This window comes from Trematomus bernacchii, unplaced genomic scaffold (assembly GCF_902827165.1).
Source record: "Trematomus bernacchii unplaced genomic scaffold, fTreBer1.1, whole genome shotgun sequence".
NCBI classification, from domain to species: Eukaryota; Metazoa; Chordata; class Actinopteri; order Perciformes; family Nototheniidae; genus Trematomus; species Trematomus bernacchii.
Window position 1 is genome coordinate 289,487 of NW_022987774.1, and position 20,000 is coordinate 309,486.

The 20,000-nt window shown below is 39.3% G+C and overlaps 1 protein-coding gene across 1 annotated transcript in view; it reads left to right on the forward strand.

The window, feature by feature from the left end:
* Positions 1-20,000, forward strand: part of LOC117497075 (hyaluronan and proteoglycan link protein 1-like) — a 29,738-nt gene that overhangs the window by 4,197 nt on the left and 5,541 nt on the right. Inside the window, exons 2-4 of the mRNA XM_034148948.1 lie at positions 16,106-16,227; positions 17,737-17,900; positions 19,606-19,804. Of these exons, the coding sequence (XP_034004839.1) occupies positions 16,116-16,227; positions 17,737-17,900; positions 19,606-19,804 (475 nt within the window). The 5' untranslated portion in view covers positions 16,106-16,115. The remainder of the gene's footprint in view (positions 1-16,105; positions 16,228-17,736; positions 17,901-19,605; positions 19,805-20,000) is intronic.

A 20,000-nucleotide genomic window follows, 5' to 3' on the forward strand; every position in this document is an offset into this window, starting at 1 on the left:
AGGTTGACGGGAAACAAGCTAACAGATGTTGTTGAACTGTGAGAGCGTGAAAGAAAGAGCACATAACCATTTGCATGAGGATAAACCAACATTATTTATCATAAAATAAATAATATTCTTCCTTTAACAACTATTTATCTGTATTTAATGTGTGTTTGTCGGAAAAATTAACTCAATTCAGTGAGTTTTTGGGTGTTTCATTGAGTCCATGTTGACTCAGTTTGACACTCATTTTCAGAATCAGAATTAAAATACTTAAAGGGGACCTATCATGCAAAATGCACTTTTGTACGTCTTGTATACATGAATATGTGTCCCCGGTGTTCCAGGGAACTCACCAAGTGTCAGAAAACACAACCCTCTCTATTTTCCTCCATACCCAAATCTCTAAAAAAGGGGCTGCAACAGATCTGATCAAAACTGATCCAGATTTGAACACTGTCCTGACGTCAGGACGGTGGCGCTACGGCTATTGGGCCAACTCCACCAATCAGGAGGAGACAGCCACGGCCATTGCCGTTCGAAATCGCTGGAGACGCTGTAGTACATATGCCAGGCCTGTAGGTGGTGCTGTTCTCACTGAATCTGCCCTTGCAAAAACAGAGCTAACATTCAAATTGAGTGAAATGAGGCATGGCTAAAATGCATGATCTGTTTGGTATTTTGAAAAAAAAAAAGTATAAATATGCCTTATATAGGTATGGTCCTACACTATATTATTATAATATAGCATGATAGGTCCACTTTAATTTATCTAAAAGGGGTAATTGGGTTTTGTGACAGTTGCTTTATTTAGAATAAAAACAATTAATTAAAGTGGACCTATTATGCTATATTGGAAACATATATTGTAGGGCCATACCTATACAAAACATGTCTGTGAAGTGTTTTGCTTAAAATACCAAACAGATCCCCCGTTGTAGCCATCCCTCATTCTGCTCAAACCCCTCTTTTGAAACCCTGTTAGAGAAACGCAGATTTTGGGTCCTTAGCTTGAAAAAAAAAAAAGAGGAGGCGGAGCTAATGCCTGATCAGAATTCTACCGGAGATAAAGTTAAATTCTGCTGTGATAAAACGCCATCCTGTTCTAAACCACATCAAGGATTATCTCTGAAACAGTATGGAGCTCAAATGCTTTTTCTCTCTCAGGTTTATCACAAGGTGAGTTCCTTTTTTTATTTCCTGCTTTTTAAACACACGTGCTCTCCAGTACAGGTTAGCTCTGAGTGTTAGCAAGGCTTGCTAATGTAAACAAAGACGAGATTACGTCCAAAACATGTCAGGCATTGTTTCTGATAGCGACTTTCTGTGGGTCCACCATCCGACATGACGTCGTATCGGCAGCAAATCTGTATCCGCTCGTTGCAGCCCCGTTTTTAGAAGATTTGGGTACAGAGGAAAAGAGAGAGGGTTTTATTTTCTGACGCTGCGTGAGTTCCCCGACGCACCGAGGACACACATTTATGGATAAAAGACATTAAAAAAGTGCATTTTGCAAGATAGGTCCCCTTTAAATATAAGAAGTTGAAGTTAATTAAGATAATATAAAAAACAAATATTTATAAAAAGATAGGAAGTGAAAGTGAAATGTGCAAAATATGTAAAATAAAATCAAATGGAATAATTACAGTATGTATAAAAACACAAGGAGTAAAAGTAAGATAAAGAAAAATAGTAAAAAAAAAAAGTATAAACATACTCAAATAAAATATTAAATAAATACAAAATAAAATGTAAAAAATGACATAAACATACGAATTAAAAGTAAAAATGAAGTATGTGTACAAGTACAAATATTAACCCTAACCCTTATATTATACGGTACACTCAATTTGACCCCCCCTCACCCTCTAGACCTTGACCCTTGAAGAAGCAGCTTGTCTCTGCTCAGGGTCAAGGTGGCCATTTTACAGGGGGGGGGGGGGGGGGGGAAGAGCCGTAAATCACCCCCTCACAGTGGGAGGAAAGAGGGGAGAGAGGGGTGAAAAAAGTGTCCTTTAATCCTGAAGAGGTCTGAGAAGTTTAACGGTTTCATATCCAGGCGGTTAAACTGTCTCTGTGAACAAAATAAGATTTATTAGGAGTCATAGGAAGGTATATCAGGAAGGGAATTTGTTCTTGGTCAAGGTATTTTTATGTAAAACACTGAAATATATTAAATCAAAATTGTATCTATTTAAAATATTTAAATGTAGCACAAACATGCTAAATTGAATATAAGCAGATTAAGATAACGTTGTTTTAATATATACTAAAACAAAAGGACATTTTTCAACTTTTCAACCTTTGAACTTATCAAGACAGGATATTTTACTTTACTTTAACGAAGCAGCCCTAACTGTAGGTTGAAGCTACATGGCTGATATTCGTCAGACACGTGTATCACATATGGACTTAAAAAAAGGTTTCTTGGGGTCATTGTCTAAATCCAACAGGAAGTCCGCTGTTTTGAGTTTAGTGCGAAGTCATGTGACCGTGCTGTAGTTCCTTTACAGCCCAACATTAGCCGCCTTTAGCTTAGCGGTGGTGACGTGAAGTCATGTGACCGTGCTGTAGTTCCTTTATAGCCCAACATTAGCCGCATTTAGCTTAGCGGTGGTGACGTGAAGTCATGTGACCGTGCTGTAGTTCCTTTATAGCCCAACATTAGCCTCCTTTAGCTTAGCGGTGTTGACGTGAAGTCATGTGACCGTGCTGTAGTTCCTTTATAGCCCAACATTAGCTTATTTTTCTCTCATAAAATCACATGCAGAAGGGAGATGCTGCATTCATGGTCCAACACAGAAATACGACATCACACACCTCTCCCTGCTGCACACTGCCTCTCTTTGTGGCAGCGTGGTGACGTGTTGGCAGCTAGTTTGAACCCACAAGTTTAACCACGGAGGAAAATAAATGTAGTATTTGTGAATACCAGTAACAGTAAATACTCCACCCATCACTTCCTACTCCACCCACAAATACACAGGTTGTTTCACAGCTGCCATTACATCAGGCGCTGAATATAGATGCGTGACCGGAAATATCTGCAAACATAAAAAACACACTTTACTTCAGGTTCACCCAAAAAATAACGTCTGTGTTTGATCAGGGAGGAGGTTTACATGCCTGGAGAATTGTATGGAAGCCTGAAGGGGACTTTTTTACAATGTTAATTTGGAAATGAAAATCGAAAACTCCACATAGCTTCTACACTTTACAAATTAGTGCCTTATTTAAAGGTCTCCCATTATGCAAAATCCACTTTTTCATGTCTTTTCTACACACACATGTGTCCCCTCTGTTTTAAGATACTCAAAAAATCTCTTTTTGTCCTGATCCATCGTAATATATTGTTGAGAACGAGTCTAATAGGGGACCTTTAAGTAAATGAAAATTCAGTATTCCAAGATTCAGTTTCTCAAAGTCCAATTGACATTTTATGACCAAATTTAAAACAAAGAAAAAAGTTCTTATTTTTTATAATGATGAATAAATCGGTGGGACAAATCAAAAAATTAATAAAGCGTTTTTTTTCTTTCTACTTTGATGAACATTTTAAATGTCGTCCACAGTGAAAAATAAAAAAGAGAATAATAAAAAATGTAAATAATGTTATTTTTTTTGTTTTACTTAAAGGTATGGTAGGTAAGAATGGAGAAACCAGCTCGAGTGCGCTAGAATTTGAAAGTACGCAGCCGAAAAAAATCTGCCCCTTCCTTCAGATTTCCTTACAGAGCCCCTCCTCCAACACACACGAAATCGCACATGACCAATGAGGGCACGAGATAAGTTTGTGCACAGATGGAAGGCTGACAGGCAGGTAGGCCATCCAGTTATTTTAGCCGGGCCGGCTCAGATGATTGGTCGTGCTTTTTACAGTACTACGGCTTCCACAGATGATATTTTTGTATGTATTTATTGTCAAAGCACTTCAGATATTCATTGCTATCGGGATGTTAAAGGTGGGGTAGGTAAGTTTGAGAAACCGGCTCGAGATACACTTGTTGTTATATTCCATGGAATGCTCTTAACATCCCGATAGCAATGAATATCTGAAGTGCTTTGACAAAAAATCCATAAAGAAGTATCATCTGTGGAAGCCGTAGTACTGTAAAAAGCACGACCAATCATTTTACCCGGCCCGGCTAAAATAACTGGATGGCCTACCTGCCTGTCAGCCTTCCATCTGTGCACAAACTTATCTCGTGCCCTCATTGGTCATGTGCGCGTTCGTGTGTGTTGGAGGAGGGGCTCTGTAAGGAAGTGGCAGATTTTTTCCGGTTGTGTATTTTCAAATTCTAGCGATCTCGAGCCGGTTTCTCCAAAAGTACCTACCCCACCTTTAAGAGCATTCCATGGAATATAACAAAGTGTTTCTGAAGTGAATTACCTACCCCACCTTTAAACAGTGCTTACATAAATGGTTTTACATTTTTAAATTACATCTTTTTTATTTGAATTAACGTTTGAATATTGTCCATTGTGGAAATAATAATGCAATTGCGGTATTACATTTAAAATGTTAACAAGGCCCCCCCCTTTTTTTGGTGCTTTTTGACAGAATTGAACTGGTCTGTTTCACAATAACAGAAGTGTTGATTGGTTGATTGAGTGCAGTGACGTGTTATCTCTCTCCCAGTGACAGCTCTTATCTTCCCAGAGCTCAGAGCAGTGTTTTCGGAGGGAAGACGTGACGTAGATAGCGTCAAATGAAAGATTCTCCACCGTCTCTGCTGCCTTTTTACACCAGGAAACTGTCGACCCAGCAGAAAAAGCTCTCTGAGATTATTTAGATCTGTTAAGAGCGACGTCAAATGTATAGAATTTGCATCCTTCCTACGAACAAAGGGCTTGTCAGGTCTTCCAGGAAACCCTTCCCCCATCTTTCTGACGGTTCACGTTGGCTTTTGGGTAACTTTGAGAAGGTCGTGGTCATTTTTTAGGTCGCTTTTTTGGGTCAAATGTGGTCAGTTATCAATAGTTGTAAATAAATCTCAACAACTTTTGAAAGATTGTAATAAAAAGTGGTTCATAATTAAAATTCCCCTCACAATTAATCATGAAAACATTAACTGATAAACTGCACAACAAGATATTTAATATCGACATACAGACGTTAACAACTCGATTGTTACCTCGTATTTTGTTTTATTATTGTTATTTTTAATCAAAGAAATGCTGATTTTAAACCGTCGTACGCAAAAGGTCACCATTTTCTTTGGTTTGTTGGGAGCATTTTAGCATGCTAATGTTAGAAGTTAGCTTGGTGACAAAAACATGGTCATCAAAAGCAGAGGTGGGAAGTAGTGGAGTACAAATACTTCGTTACTGTACTTAAGTACATGTTTCTGGTATCAGTACTTTACTCCACTACTTATTTTTCTGACCACTTTTTACTTTGACTTCTTACATTTTGTATACAAATACCTGTACTTTCTACTTCTCACATTTTGAACCCAAATACCTGTACTTTCTACTTCTTACATGTTGAACACAAATACCTGTACTTTCTACTTCTTACATGTTGAACACAAATACCTGTACTTTCTACTTCTCACATGTTGAACACAAATACCTGTACTTTCTACTTCTTACATGTTGAACACAAATACCTATACTTTCTACTTCTTACATGTTGAACACAAATACCTGTACTTTCTACTTCTTACATTTTGAACACAAATACCTGTACTTTCTACTTCTTACATGTTGAACACAAATACCTGTACTTTCTACTTCTCACATGTTGAACACAAATACCTGTACTTTCTACTTCTTACATGTTGAACACAAATACCTGTACTTTCTACTTCTCACATGTTGAACACAAATACCTGTACTTTCTACTTCTTACATGTTGAACACAAATACCTGTACTTTCTACTTCTTACATGTTGAACACAAATACCTGTACTTTCTACTTCTTACATGTTGAACACAAATACCTGTACTTTCTACTTCTTACATGTTGAACACAAATACCTGTACTTTCTACTTCTTACATGTTGAACACAAATACCTGTACTTTCTACTTCTTACATGTTGAACACAAATACCTGTACTTTCTACTTCTTACATGTTGAACACAAATACCTGTACTTTCTACTTCTTACATGTTGAACACAAATACCTGTACTTTCTACTTCTTACATGTTGAACTCAAATACCTGTACTTTCTACTTCTTACATGTTGAACACAAATACCTGTACTTTCTACTTCTTACATGTTGAACCCAAATACCTGTACTTTCTACTTCTTACATGTTGAACCCAAATACCTGTACTTTCTACTTCTTACATGTTGAACCCAAATACCTGTACTTTCTACTTCTTACATGTTGAACCCAAATACCTGTACTTTCTACTTCTTACATGTTGAACACAAATACCTGTACTTTCTAGTTCTTACATGTTGAACACAAATACCTGTACTTTCTACTTCTTACATGTTGAACACAAATACCTGTACTTTCTACTTCTTACATGTTGAACCCAAATACCTGTACTTTCTACTTCTTACATGTTGAACACAAATACCTGTACTTTCTACTTCTTACATGTTGAACACAAATACCTGTACGTTCTACTTCTTACATGTTGAACACAAATACCTGTACTTTCTACTTCTTACATGTTGAACACAAATACCTGTACTTTCTACTTCTTACATGTTGAACACAAATACCTGTACTTTCTACTTCTTACATGTTGAACTCAAATACCTGTACTTTCTACTTCTTACATGTTGAACACAAATACCTGTACTTTCTACTTCTTACATGTTGAACCCAAATACCTGTACTTTCTACTTCTTACATGTTGAACACAAATACCTGTACTTTCTACTTCTCACATTTCCCAAACAGGCTGGTTCCTTTAGTTTGAATGTGTGTTTGGTGGCGTGATCATTGTTATTTAGAGTCATTGCGTGCCTATTGATTTGAACACGATCCGTGTATCCATCATTTCCTGGTCTTCTCTAAAGAAGAGGGACCAATGAAAACGTTGTCATGTTGCCGTTGTTCAGCATGGAAACATTCATTAGCTAACAATGACATTATTGTTCTATTAATATAAAGGGAGGTCAGGTACTCTTTAAAACAGCTGCTAGTTATGGGTACTTTTTACTGAAGTACATTTCAAAGCCCTCTTTACTTTGACTTGAGTAAAGAAGTTTAGTCAGTACTTCTACTTTCACCAGAGTATTTTTAAACACGAGTATCTGTACTTCTACTTGAGTAAAGGATGTGTGTACTTTTGCCCTCTGTGATCAAAACAAACACTGGGACTTCTTCCTCTTAAAGAATCAGTTTTTTGGTGGATTTAAAGTACTCTAACGTAGACCTCTGAAGAAACAGAGCTTAACATCATGTCCCTCAACATAAATCAGAGTTGACAGAGTTGTCAGTGAAACATGCGTGTAATGAAATCCATACGTTTCCTGAGGGTCTCCGGCCCCTCGCATCAGATAGAGTCCAGGGGGGAGAGTTCAGTCTCCAACGGACAGAAAACAGTGATGAGTTTCTCAATTCAGGAAGATAATGGCGTTACATTTGGGTAAGGGGGTTATTACCTTATTTAATCAAGAGACATTTCCATACGGACCCATGCCTATTTAAACAACTCATCATATCAACTCTGCACGCTCTGTTTCATTTATTAAATGACTGTTAAAACACATGTAATCTGATTAGTCGATTAAATGTCATCACAAGTTTCCAGACTCCAATGTGACAGCATTTAAACTAAGGAGGAAATATCAAAACGTCATCGTAATCCTGGTTTAAATAAAAGCATTGTTTTAAATCTGACTTTAATCTTTTTTTCTCAAAATGCATTTTTTATCCTCATAATTATTGTTTTCCCTCAAAATTTCACTATTTTCTCAAAATATTAGTTTTTTCTCAAAATTTCACTTTTTCTCAGAATAATATTCTTTGCTCAGAATTTGACTTTTTTTTCGCCATTTTGACTTTATACTCAAAATGTCCCTTTTCTCAAAGTTTAACTTTTTCACATTTGGTTTTTACTAAAAGTTTACACGTATTTTATAGTGATATTGTCACTTTGTCCGGCAGTGGCTCAGTCAGTAGGGACTGTGAGCCGTAGGGGTCGCCGGTTCAAGTTCCCGAACAGACCTAAATATGGAGTGTGGACTGCTACTTGGAGAGATCCCTGTTCACCTCCTGGGCCCTGCCGTGGTGCCCTTGAGCAAGGCACCGGACAACCCCCCACTCCCATTGCTCCCCGGGCGCTGTACAATAGCTGCTCCTAGTACTAGACTCCTTGACTAAATTCGAATCACTTAGACGTTAGAGTTAAGACCTACTTTCTTACGCCCAGCTGGTACACACAGCTTTGCAACATTAAAGTACTGAGAACACAATAATGCATCAATAATTATAACCCAGTAATATCATTATGAAATGGGCCATTCTGCATACGGATGATCTTCTGGTCAAACATGTATTTTCTGACATGTTTCTTCCATCAGTGAAGATGTCTTACTGCTCTCTTCTTCTCACTGTAATTGAACTCCTGTACGTCTTCAGAGTCCCTCGGGTCTTCATAAGACTTTAAGGCTTTCTGTGTTTCACACTTCATTTATTTCTCCTTCTGAAGGAGGTTCAGAGGGTCAAGTGATTTTACTCGTATCATAAATTTGTGTCGGCTTCAAACCAGCGGGATTTCTGCAGGGTTACGAGCAGAGACGAACACGAAGTCTCACGGGACAGATTACGTTTTATACTCCTGAAGAATACAGTTGCAAACAGAGGTGGAAGAAGTACTCAGATCTTTTACTGAAGTACAAGTAGAAATACCACTACAAGTCAAAGTCCTGAATTCAAAATGTTCAGTTCAGAGGTAAATGGTGTACTTTTACTTTACAGATTTGGATTAATGATGACAAATAATCATATATTCTGAAATGGACCAATCTGCACAATGACTACTTTTACTGTCGCTACTTTCACTATATTTTGATGAGAATACTTTTATACTTTCACTTGAGGAACATTTTGAATGCAGGACTTGTACTGTAACAGAGTATTCCTACACTCTGGTACTTCTACTTTTACTCAAGTACAAGACCTGAGTACTTCTACTTTTACTCAAGTACAAGATCTTAGTACTTCTACTTTTACTCAAGTACAAGATCTGTGTACTTCTACTTTTACTCAAGTACACGATCTGAGTACTTCTACTTTTACTGAAGTACAAGATCTTAGTACTTCTACTTTTACTCAAGTACAAAATCTGAGTACTTCTACTTTTACTCAAGTACAAGACCTGAGTACTTCTACTTTTACTCAAGTACACAATCTGAGTACTTCTACTTTTACTGAAGTACAAGATCTTAGTACTTCTACTTTTACTCAAGTACAAGATCTGAGTACTTCTACTTTTACTCAAGTACAAGATCTGAGTACTTCTACTTTTACTCAAGCACAAGATCTGAGTACTTCTACTTTTACTCAAGTACAAGATCTGAGTACTTCTACTTTTACTCAAGCACAAGATCTGAGTACTTCTACTTTTACTCAAGTACAAGATCTGAGTACTTCTACTTTTACTCAAGCACAAGATCTGAGTACTTCTACTTTTACTCAAGTACAAGATCTGAGTACTTCTACTTTTACTCAAGTACAAGATCTGAGTACTTCTACTTTTACTCAAGTACAAGATCTGAGTACTTCTACTTTTACTCAAGTACAAGACCTGAGTACTTCTACTTTTACTCAAGTTCACGATCTGAGTACTTCTACTTTTACTGAAGTACAAGATCTTAGTACTTCTACTTTTACTCAAGTACAAGATCTGAGTACTTCTACTTTTACTCAAGTACAAGACCTGAGTACTTCTACTTTTACTCAAGCACAAGATCTGAGTACTTCTACTTTTACTCAAGTACAAGATCTGAGTACTTCTACTTTTACTCAAGTACCAGATCTGAGTACTTCTAGTTTTACTCAAGTACAAGATCTGAGTACTTCTACTTTTACTCAAGTACCAGATCTGAGTACTTCTAGTTTTACTCAAGTACCAGATCTGAGTACTTCTACTTTTACTCAAGTACAAGATCTGAGTACTTCTACTTTTACTCAAGTACCAGATCTGAGTACTTCTACTTTTACTCAAGTACCAGATCTGAGTACTTCTACTTCTACAAAGGAGCTGTTCAATAAGGAATCATCTGTTAGAGAGGAGAGAGTTTGTGTTTCATAAAATACTTTGAGAGACAAATGAAACTTTGTGAAGCTGCACTTTAGAGGTAATGGAGCCATTAGATATCTTAACTCTCTAAAAGTGTTTATCATTTGGAGAGGAGGTTAAAGGTTGTATATAAACACGAGTCTAAAGAATCACTTTACTCTGCAGAATAGAAACTACATAAAAGAGAAGAACCAAACAAGGCATGGAAACTCTTCTTTGTACTCAGAGTATGGGTTACGACCCAGTTAAGCTCATGCACATCTTAAAATAAACGTGGAGAGTGAATATCTAAAGCGTTAGAAACCCCGTGAAGACAGCGGTTTATTCTACCTCAGTGCTGAGGCCTTTTTGTTTTCCTTTACCCCAGAGGCTGCTGGGAAAACATGCTTTTGTTGTTCTTCTGTTCTGCTAAAAGCTAAATGACATTACTTTTGGATAATTTGTGGACCATTTGACAAAACATCATGAGCTTATTATACCTATTCTGGGATTGCATTGTTGTGATAAACACTTTTTACGAATTGTGAGGCTGTACTAAAGCTAGCAACATTTCAAAGCTAAATACTAACATCAGGAGGTTTACAGTAAATGCTCACATGGTGCAGGGATGTCGTATTTATGTGATGGACCCTGAAGGCAGCATCTGGTCCAATGGGATTTCTCAACGTGATTTAATTTTTTGAGAATAATCTTTATGTCAGACAAACGTTTATGATACTTACACGTTCAGTTCAGCAGGATAATCTCCACATATTAACACCACTTTATGATTTCTGAAGTAAAAAGCTAATGTTGGGCTATGAAGGAACTACAGCACGGTCATAGGACTTCACATCACCACCGCTAAGCTAAAGGAGGCTAATATTGGGCTATAAAGGAACTTCAGCACGGTCACATGACTTCACGTCACCACCGCTAAGCTAAAAGTGGCTAATGTTGGGCTATAAAGGAACTACAGCACGGTCACATGACTTCACGTCACCACCGCTAAGCTAAAGGCTGCTAATGTTGGGCTATAAAGGAACTACAGCACGGTCACATGACTTCACGTCACCACCGCTAAGCTAAAGGCTGCTAATGTTGGGCTATAAAGGAACTACAGCACGGTCACATGACTTCACTTCACCACCGCTAAGCTAAAGGAGGCTAATGTTGGGCTATAAAGGAACTACAGCACGGTCACATGACTTCACGTCACCACCGCTAAGCTAAAGGTGGCTAATGTTGGGCTATAAAGGAACTACAGCACGGTCACATGACTTCACGTCACAAACGGCTAAGCTAAAGGTGGCTAATGTTGGGCTATAAAGGAACTACAGCACGGTCACATGACTTCACGTCACCACCGCTAAGCTAAAGGTGGCTAATGTTGGGCTATAAAGGAACTACAGCACGGTCACATGACTTCACGTCACCACCGCTAAGCTAAAGGTGGCTAATGTTGGGCTATAAAGCAACTAAGTCCAGCTGAGGCTAATGTGGACCGCTTTTGGTCGTAGAAAAAGTCACGAGGGTTTATCTCAAAGTGATCATAATGAAGGTTTAAAATGTGCTGACGATCCATCGTGATTCACACTGCTGACCTTTCAAAACCAAACTCTGTTTGTATGACTGCATGTGTTATTGTTGGCCTGTCGGACTGGGAGCGGTCCGCTGCTCTTACTGGGACAACAACTGATTTAATTACTAAAACAATCAGAGGGTCTGATCTCATCCCACGCACATGTTGTTTTGTAATTTTCTTTTTTTACTGCAAGGCTGAACATGAGACAGTAAGTGACAGAAGTGGACTGTTACGAAGCAGATTTAGTGTCTCTACTTTAAAGAGTCCTCTCCTGCTGATGTTCAGGTGTATATCAGTGTCTCTACTTTAAAGAGTCCTCTCCTGCTGATGTTCAGGTGTATATCAGTATGTAGTGTATCTACTTTAAAGAGTCCTCTCCTGCTGATGTTCAGGTGTATATCAGTATGTAGTGTCTCTACTTTAAAGAGTCCTCTCCTGCTGAAGTTCAGGTGTATATCAGTATGTAGTGTCTCTACTTTAAAGAGTCCTCTTCTGCTGATGTTCAGGTGTATATCAGTATGTAGTGTCTCTACTTTAAAGAGTCCTCTCCTGCTGATGTTCAGGTGTATATCAGTATGTAGTGTCTCTACTTTAAAGAGTCCTCTCCTGCTGATGTTCAGGTGTATATCAGTATGTAGTGTCTCTACTTTAAAGAGTCCTCTCCTGCTGATGTTCAGGTGTATATCAGTATGTAGTGTCTCTACTTTAAAGAGTCCTCTTCTGCTGATGTTCAGGTGTATATCAGTATGTAGTGTCTCTACTTTAAAGAGTCCTCTCCTGCTGATGTTCAGGTGTATATCAGTATGTAGTGTCTCTACTTTAAAGAGTCCTCTTCTGCTGATGTTCAGGTGTATATCAGTATGTAGTGTCTCTACTTTAAAGAGTCCTCTTCTGCTGATGTTCAGGTGTATATCAGTATGTAGTGTCTCTACTTTAAAGAGTCCTCTCCTGCTGATGTTCAGGTGTATATCAGTATGTAGTGTCTCTACTTTAAAGAGTCCTCTCCTGCTGATGTTCAGGTGTATATCAGTATGTAGTGTCTCTACTTTAAAGAGTCCCCTCCTGCTGATGTTCAGGTGTATATCAGCATGTAGTGTCTCTACTTTAAAGAGTCCCCTCCTGCTGATGTTCAGGTGTATATCAGCATGTAGTGTCTCTACTTTAAAGAGTCCTCTCCTGCTGATGTTCAGGTGTATATCAGTATGTAGTGTCTCTACTTTAAAGAGTCCTCTCCTGCTGATGTTCAAGTGTATATCAGTATGTAGTGTCTCTACTTTAAAGAGTCCTCTCCTGCTGATGTTCAAGTGTATATCAGTATGTAGTGTCTCTACTTTAAAGAGTCCTCTCCTGCTGATGTTCAGGTGTATATCAATATGTAGTGTCTCTACTTTAAAGAGTCCTCTCCTGCTGATGTTCAGGTGTATATCAGTATGTAGTGTCTCTACTTTAAAGAGTCCTCTCCTGCTGATGTTCAGGTGTATATCAATATGTAGTGTCTCTACTTTAAAGAGTCCTCTCCTGCTGACGTTCAGGTGTATATCAGTATGTAGTGTCTCTACTTTAAAGAGTCCTCTCCTGCTGATGTTCAGGTGTATATCAGTATGTAGTGTCTCTACTTTAAAGAGTCCTCTCCTGCTGATGTTCAGGTGTATATCAGTATGTAGTGTCTCTACTTTAAAGAGTCCTCTCCTGCTGATGTTCAGGTGTATATCAGTATGTAGTGTCTCTACTTTAAAGAGTCCTCTCCTGCTGATGTTCAGGTGTATATCAGTATATACTGTCTCTACTTTAAAGAGTCCTCTCCTGCTGATGTTCAGGTTTATATCAGTATATAGTGTCTCTACTTTAAAGAGTCCTCTCCTGAAACCAGAGCCCAGTCTGCTCCGATTGGTTAGCTGGCCGGCTATGTTGTGATTGGTCAACTGCTTAGAGATGTCCCGCCCCTTAACTGTAATTTTAATTGTTGTTGTCATTGAGAAAACAATTATAGCCTCACATGAACACACACACACACACACACACACACACACACACACACACACACACACACACACACACACACACACACACACACACACTTCAATACATGTCCTCATGCCTGTCTATGAGAGGAACCATCAGCATGTTTGAGGACAAACAGGTGACGCACATACACACACACACACACACACACACACACACACACACACACACACACACACACACACACACACACACACAGCTGGCCTATAAAGACTTTGCCTTGTTTACCCTTCGCACAGATGGAGGCTGAGGAATGCTGTCATTGTGGAGGACACACACACACACACAGACACAGACACACACACACACACACACGCACACACACACACACACACACACACACACACACACACACACACACACACACACACACACACACACCACTGATGATGTCTTGCCCACCTGTAAGCTTTCCGTCATAAACGTCTGAGTGTGTCTGCAGCTAACACCTGCTGACGCTGCTGCAGGAAGTATTCAGATCCTTATTTAAAGGCAGGGTAATTAGGACTCAAACACTCACATACAAGTTCAAAGTGTTACGTTTACTATAATATAGGAGCTAGAAACATGATAATAGATATGATATGTATATTGTATTATTGCTTGTTGATAGGAGGACATGCAGGATTGCTTCTATTATCAGAATTACCCAACAACCAACCAATTATCCAATCAACCATTTCACCTCCTATTTGGTTTGACCGGTACATTTTTTACAATACGACTTCCTTTTACAATTTGATCTGGTCCTTTATGTAAACTCTTAATATTTGAATAACTACTGCAGTCAGATAAATGTAGTTTAGTAAAAGTATGATAGTTCTCTCTGAAATCTAGCAGAGTATTAAGTCTCATGAATGGGTCTCCTCATGTAAAGTATACTTCAACTTCGTACTTCACTAAATGCTCTCGTTCCTCTCAGGTGGTTTTTGTCCTGCTGCATCACTTCAGCTGCTGCAGAGCCCCCCCCCCCCCCCCTCCTCGTCTTCTTCTTCTTCATCCTCTCATTTCACACTCAGCTGCTCTCACTCCTGCAGAGCACACAGAACACACACTCAAAGTTACTTTAAAGAGGACGTCTTCACACACACACACACACACACACACACACTCTGCCGACTTATCGCTGTCCCGTCCCGAGCTGCGTAACGATTATTCTCAGGCAGGCAGGGGTAAGAAGTGTGTGTGTGTGTGTGTGTGTGTGTGTGTGTGTGTGTGTGTGTGTGTGTGTGTGTGTGTGTGTGTGTGTGTGTGTGTGTGTGCGCGCTGCAGTTATTCTGCTGACTGCAGGAGCCGGCGCATCAGCAATTGGAAACAGTGAATGAAGATAAGGAAAGGGGGGGATCAATCCGAACTACTACACACACACACACACACACACACACACACACACACACACACACACACACACACACACACACACACACACACACATGCACACACACACACACACACACTTCCTGACACACACTTAAGCCTCAAAAGAAACGAAATAACTTTTCATCCCAAGGACATTCCTCTCTTTTTTTTGTATTAATACGAAGACCTGTGAAGAAACCCAGTTAGTTATATTTCTGATTTGAGTGTTTTACAGCTCAATGTATATGTATGGTATATTATGTTAGTATTTTTCCTTGTTTCTGTTACAAGTGGAGCAGCTGTGAGGCAAGAACCATGTCAGACTTGATCGAACAGTAAAGTATTATCACATCGTAAAAACACATTTGACCTGATTCAGTGATTTGAATTTCATTCTGGCAACCCTCGACTTCCATATGCAGTTTGGGAGGTGAGTTCCCTCCCTCTGCTGGGGGTGAGTGTGTAGAGGATGGGCTGCAGCGTGTGTGTGTGTGTGTGTGTGTGTGTGTGTGTGTGTGTGTGTGTGTGTGTGTGTGTGTGTGTGTGTGTGTGTTAATGGAGGGTGACGCTGCACTGTGGCTCAGTCTCTCTGAAGTTGTGGACTGTCAGTGTCAGCGGGACATGTTGGATGACGGGGAGCATTTCCTGCACAGTATGTACTGCATGTGTGTGTGTTATATGGTGTGTGTGTGTGTGTGTTATATGGTGTGTATGTGTCCTCTGTAGTGTGAAGTTCTCTCGGGACATTTGGCTCGTGCATCGAGGACGATTCAATGTGATCTTTGCAACATGCAGAGTTTTATTTTGAGTTCTGATTTGGGTTCTTAAGTACGTGTGTGTGTGTGTGTGCAGATTTGTGTGCACTGCAGACAGAAACACTGCTGCATGCAGATACATAACTTTCCTTTCTCTGCACCAATGCAACTAAAGTAAAGCTCTACCTCCTCTTCCTCCTCTCTGCAGTGATCAGAAGATGAAGATGATTCCTGTGCTGATCTGTGCGCTCCTCTCTCTGACTGTCGCCGAGAGCGACTTAGACAAACTGTACCCCGAACTGGAGCACTCCAGAACCATCTATGTCACAGGTGAGAGGGTATGTGTGTGTGTGTGTGTGTGTGTGTGTGTGTGTGTGTGTGTGTGTGTGTGTGTGTGTGTGTGTGTGTGTGTGTGTGTGTGTGTGTGTGTGTGTGTGTGTGTTGCGTTCCCGACACTCTGCAGAGTTTATCTGCGGCTCCTCTGAGATAACGCTGCTATGTGGGGGATTATCTGCTCACAGAGATTAGTGTTATCTCTTCACACAGATGAAACTTTGTCAAGATTTTAAACTTTGAGAGGAAGCTGAGGTACAGATGTTTGTTTGTGTGTGTGTGTGTGTGTGTGTGTGTTGTGTACCATTTATCTAGGAATCTAAAATCTTTGTGAGTCAGGGTTACATCTGGTATTTGACCCATTAGTGTTGAAACAGGCAGCCCTATTCTCCTGGTCTACAAAGGCTAAAATCATTGTGTTCCCTCCAGAGGAAGTTTCTCTCCCACACACTAACATTAATCATTTAAGAATTAACACCTGACAATATCTGATAGCAACCTCTTACTAATCACTATCTAAAAAAGTTATTAAAAAGTAAAAAATAACTAACTACAAATAAAGCTTTTAAAACACTAATTTGCCCACTAATGAATAAACAATAAAATCATTTTTTACAAACTTATAACTACCTTCTGCCAGAGTCATATTGCCTTAAACGCAAATGTCAACCTCCCTTTGACACAGAATCAATTAGCTGTTTGATCACTTACATTGACACACACACACACACACACACACACACACACACACACACACACACACACACACACACACACACACACACACACACACGCTTACACAGCATACAAAGTGCTGCGGTGGTTAAACAGCCAATCAGAGAGCCTGTTAGTGATGGAGGCTGAAGGTCAGAGATGCTAACGTTAGCGCTCTGTGTGCTGAGACACAGCTGGAGGTATCTACAGTGTGTGTACTCTGCAGCAGGACATTATTTCATGTGTACAGGTATGGATTCATCTCACCTTGGTGAAGCTGCACACATGAGAACAAGCAGCTGAGAGTTACTGGGTGTTTACACATCGAAAGAAATAAGCCTATTTGCTTTTTCATTCATGAATGCCAATAATGTCTAAAAGATAGGAAGCTAGCATCATTAGCTAAAGTTGAGCTGCTAATGATGAACGTATTAAAGTGTCAACGCTTTGAGCACTAGGAAAATAATAGAAATAACATGTATTATTATTATTAAAGTGCTGTACTCTCTTTCGACTATCTCAGTCAGTACAGCTTTTTAGCAACAGCACGTTAGCATTGTCACCGTTAGCACGTTAGCTACCTTACGGAGCCACGAACTTGGCTGCTGACCTAAAATCTTTTTTAGATGTTGACGGAGAAAGGCTAGCTGTTTCCTACTGCTTTCCGTCTTTGTGCTAAGCTAGGTACTTCACATAGACGTCAGATTGATATCCATCCTCTAATCTCACTCTTGGAAAAGCTGCAAATGCATTCATTTCTCTCAATGCTGTAATCATGTTGCTGTGTTTCAGAAAACGGGCCTCAGCTGTCGGTGGCGGCAGAACAAATGAAGGTGGTTTCGCGGCGCGGAGGAAACGCTACGTTACCGTGCAAGATCCAAATGGACCAATCAATGACGCCCAGCCGCAAGATGAGGATCAAATGGACCAAGATGACGTCTGACTACCTGAAAGAGGTACCATTTACTTTATAAATTATAGGCTATCTGGGTTTATCTTGTAGATCAAACGAACATTTTAATATTTGTGTTATTTGAAAGGTGGGTCTCTGTTTTGATGGTATTTTGAGCTCAGCATGCACAAATGAAGACCAATGAAGACCACAATGCAAATGCTTAGTGCATTAATAGACAGTCGGTGGTAGTTATGCACCCCAAAACGTACCAATACACCTATATGAAGAAGAAATAAGAGCATTTAGAAATGGATAAACAATGGACGTTGCAAAATATTGAAAATAATCAGAATTGTCAATTTTACATCTTGTTTTTTGTACGAATGAAACCAGAAATATCTGACATGTTAGATAACGTTAGCTTTCATCAGATCCAGGCTACCCTTGTTTCATTTTTTATGCTAAGCTAAGCTAATGGGATTCAGTTTGTAGCCTAATCATTTACACAGAGATTTGAGAGAGGTGTCACATCTGCTCATCCAATTTTCCACCAAATAGCAAACTTCCCAAATTGTCAAATTTCTAGTTTGAGATTTGTTTTTTGAAAACGTGGAATTTGCCTCTATACTGTAGGTTTAATCTAATAAACAAACAAGAACGCCAAGGTGTTTCCATAAGTGAAAAAGGATTTGAATCAGATCCAAAACGAAACAGCTTATTTCTTGGCTCAAGCTTCACCTTTACGCCAAGTTTCGTGAAAATTGAACCAGAAGTTTTCCCTTAATCTTGCCGAAAAACAGGTAAGGATGTTGGAATAACTGTTGGGAAAATCCTGAGTGTCCTCTTCCAATATGAGAGTACATAATAACAAAGGTATCCCAACTGTAGCTGTGAACATGACAGGATGTATGATTACCTAGAAGAGCATCAGGACTGTTTGAGGCATATGATAGCTATGTGATTAACATGATGATTCAGCCTCTATGGAGATAGACATATGACAAGCATGCTCATTTCTGACGTGGAGCTAATCTGAAGTAAACATTGAATACTGCTTTCTATTCCTCCATCTTGTGACTGTGTAACTCCCTCTCTTGGATATCAGCATGTGAAGGACACTGTTCAGGAACTAGTTGATGCTCTGTATGTGATGACTACTTCCATTCTGGAGAGGATCACAGATACATGGATCCTGAGATTGAAGCTCAAGCCGGGGACCAGGGATTATTAACATTTTCAAGTGTTCAGAAAAAGTCAGATTTTTTGAGATTTTGAGAAAAAGTCCGAATTTTGAGAAAAAGTCCGAATTTTGAGAAAAAGTCAGAATTTTGAGAGAAAGTCAGAATTTTTGAGAAAAAGTCAGAATTTTGAGAAAGTCAGAATTTTTGAGAAAAAGTCAGAATTTTTGAGAAAAAGTCAGAATTTTTTAGAAAAAGTCAGAATTTTTGAGAAAAAGTCAGAATTTTGAGAAAAAGTCAGAATTTTTGAGAAAAAGTCAGAATTTTGAGAAAAACTCAGTATTTTGTACATGACAGGATGATTACCTATAGCCGGTATTCCTCCATCTTGTGACTGTGTAACTCCCTCTCTTGGATATCAGCATGTGAAGGACACTGTTCAGGAACTAGTTGATGCTCTGTATGTGATGACTACTTCCATTCTGGAGAGGATCAGAAATACATGGATCCTGAGATTGAAGCTCAAGCCGGGGACCAGGGAGATTATTCTAACAATATCACTCACTGATGTTTCTCCATCCATTGCAGGTGGATGTTTTCGTGGCCATGGATTACCACAAGAGGAGTTACGGGAGTTTCCACGGTCGCGTCCACCTGCAGAGCTCGTCCCCGATGGACGCCTCTCTGGTCATCACCGAGATCACCCTGGAGGATTATGGGAGATATAAATGTGAAGTGATCGACGGGCTGGAGGACGGGACCGTGGTGGTGTCTCTGGATCTGGAAGGTAGACATAAAATACGAGTTTTAAACGTAAAAATATCAATAAGATGTTTTTTACTTGAGTGTATTATGTGAGACAGCAGGACTCAACTTTCTGTCAATCTATCCAGAATACAAAAATATATATAAGAATATGTATATCCTATATATCAACGGACACATTTATACATATGCACACATTAAGACAACAATCAATATAT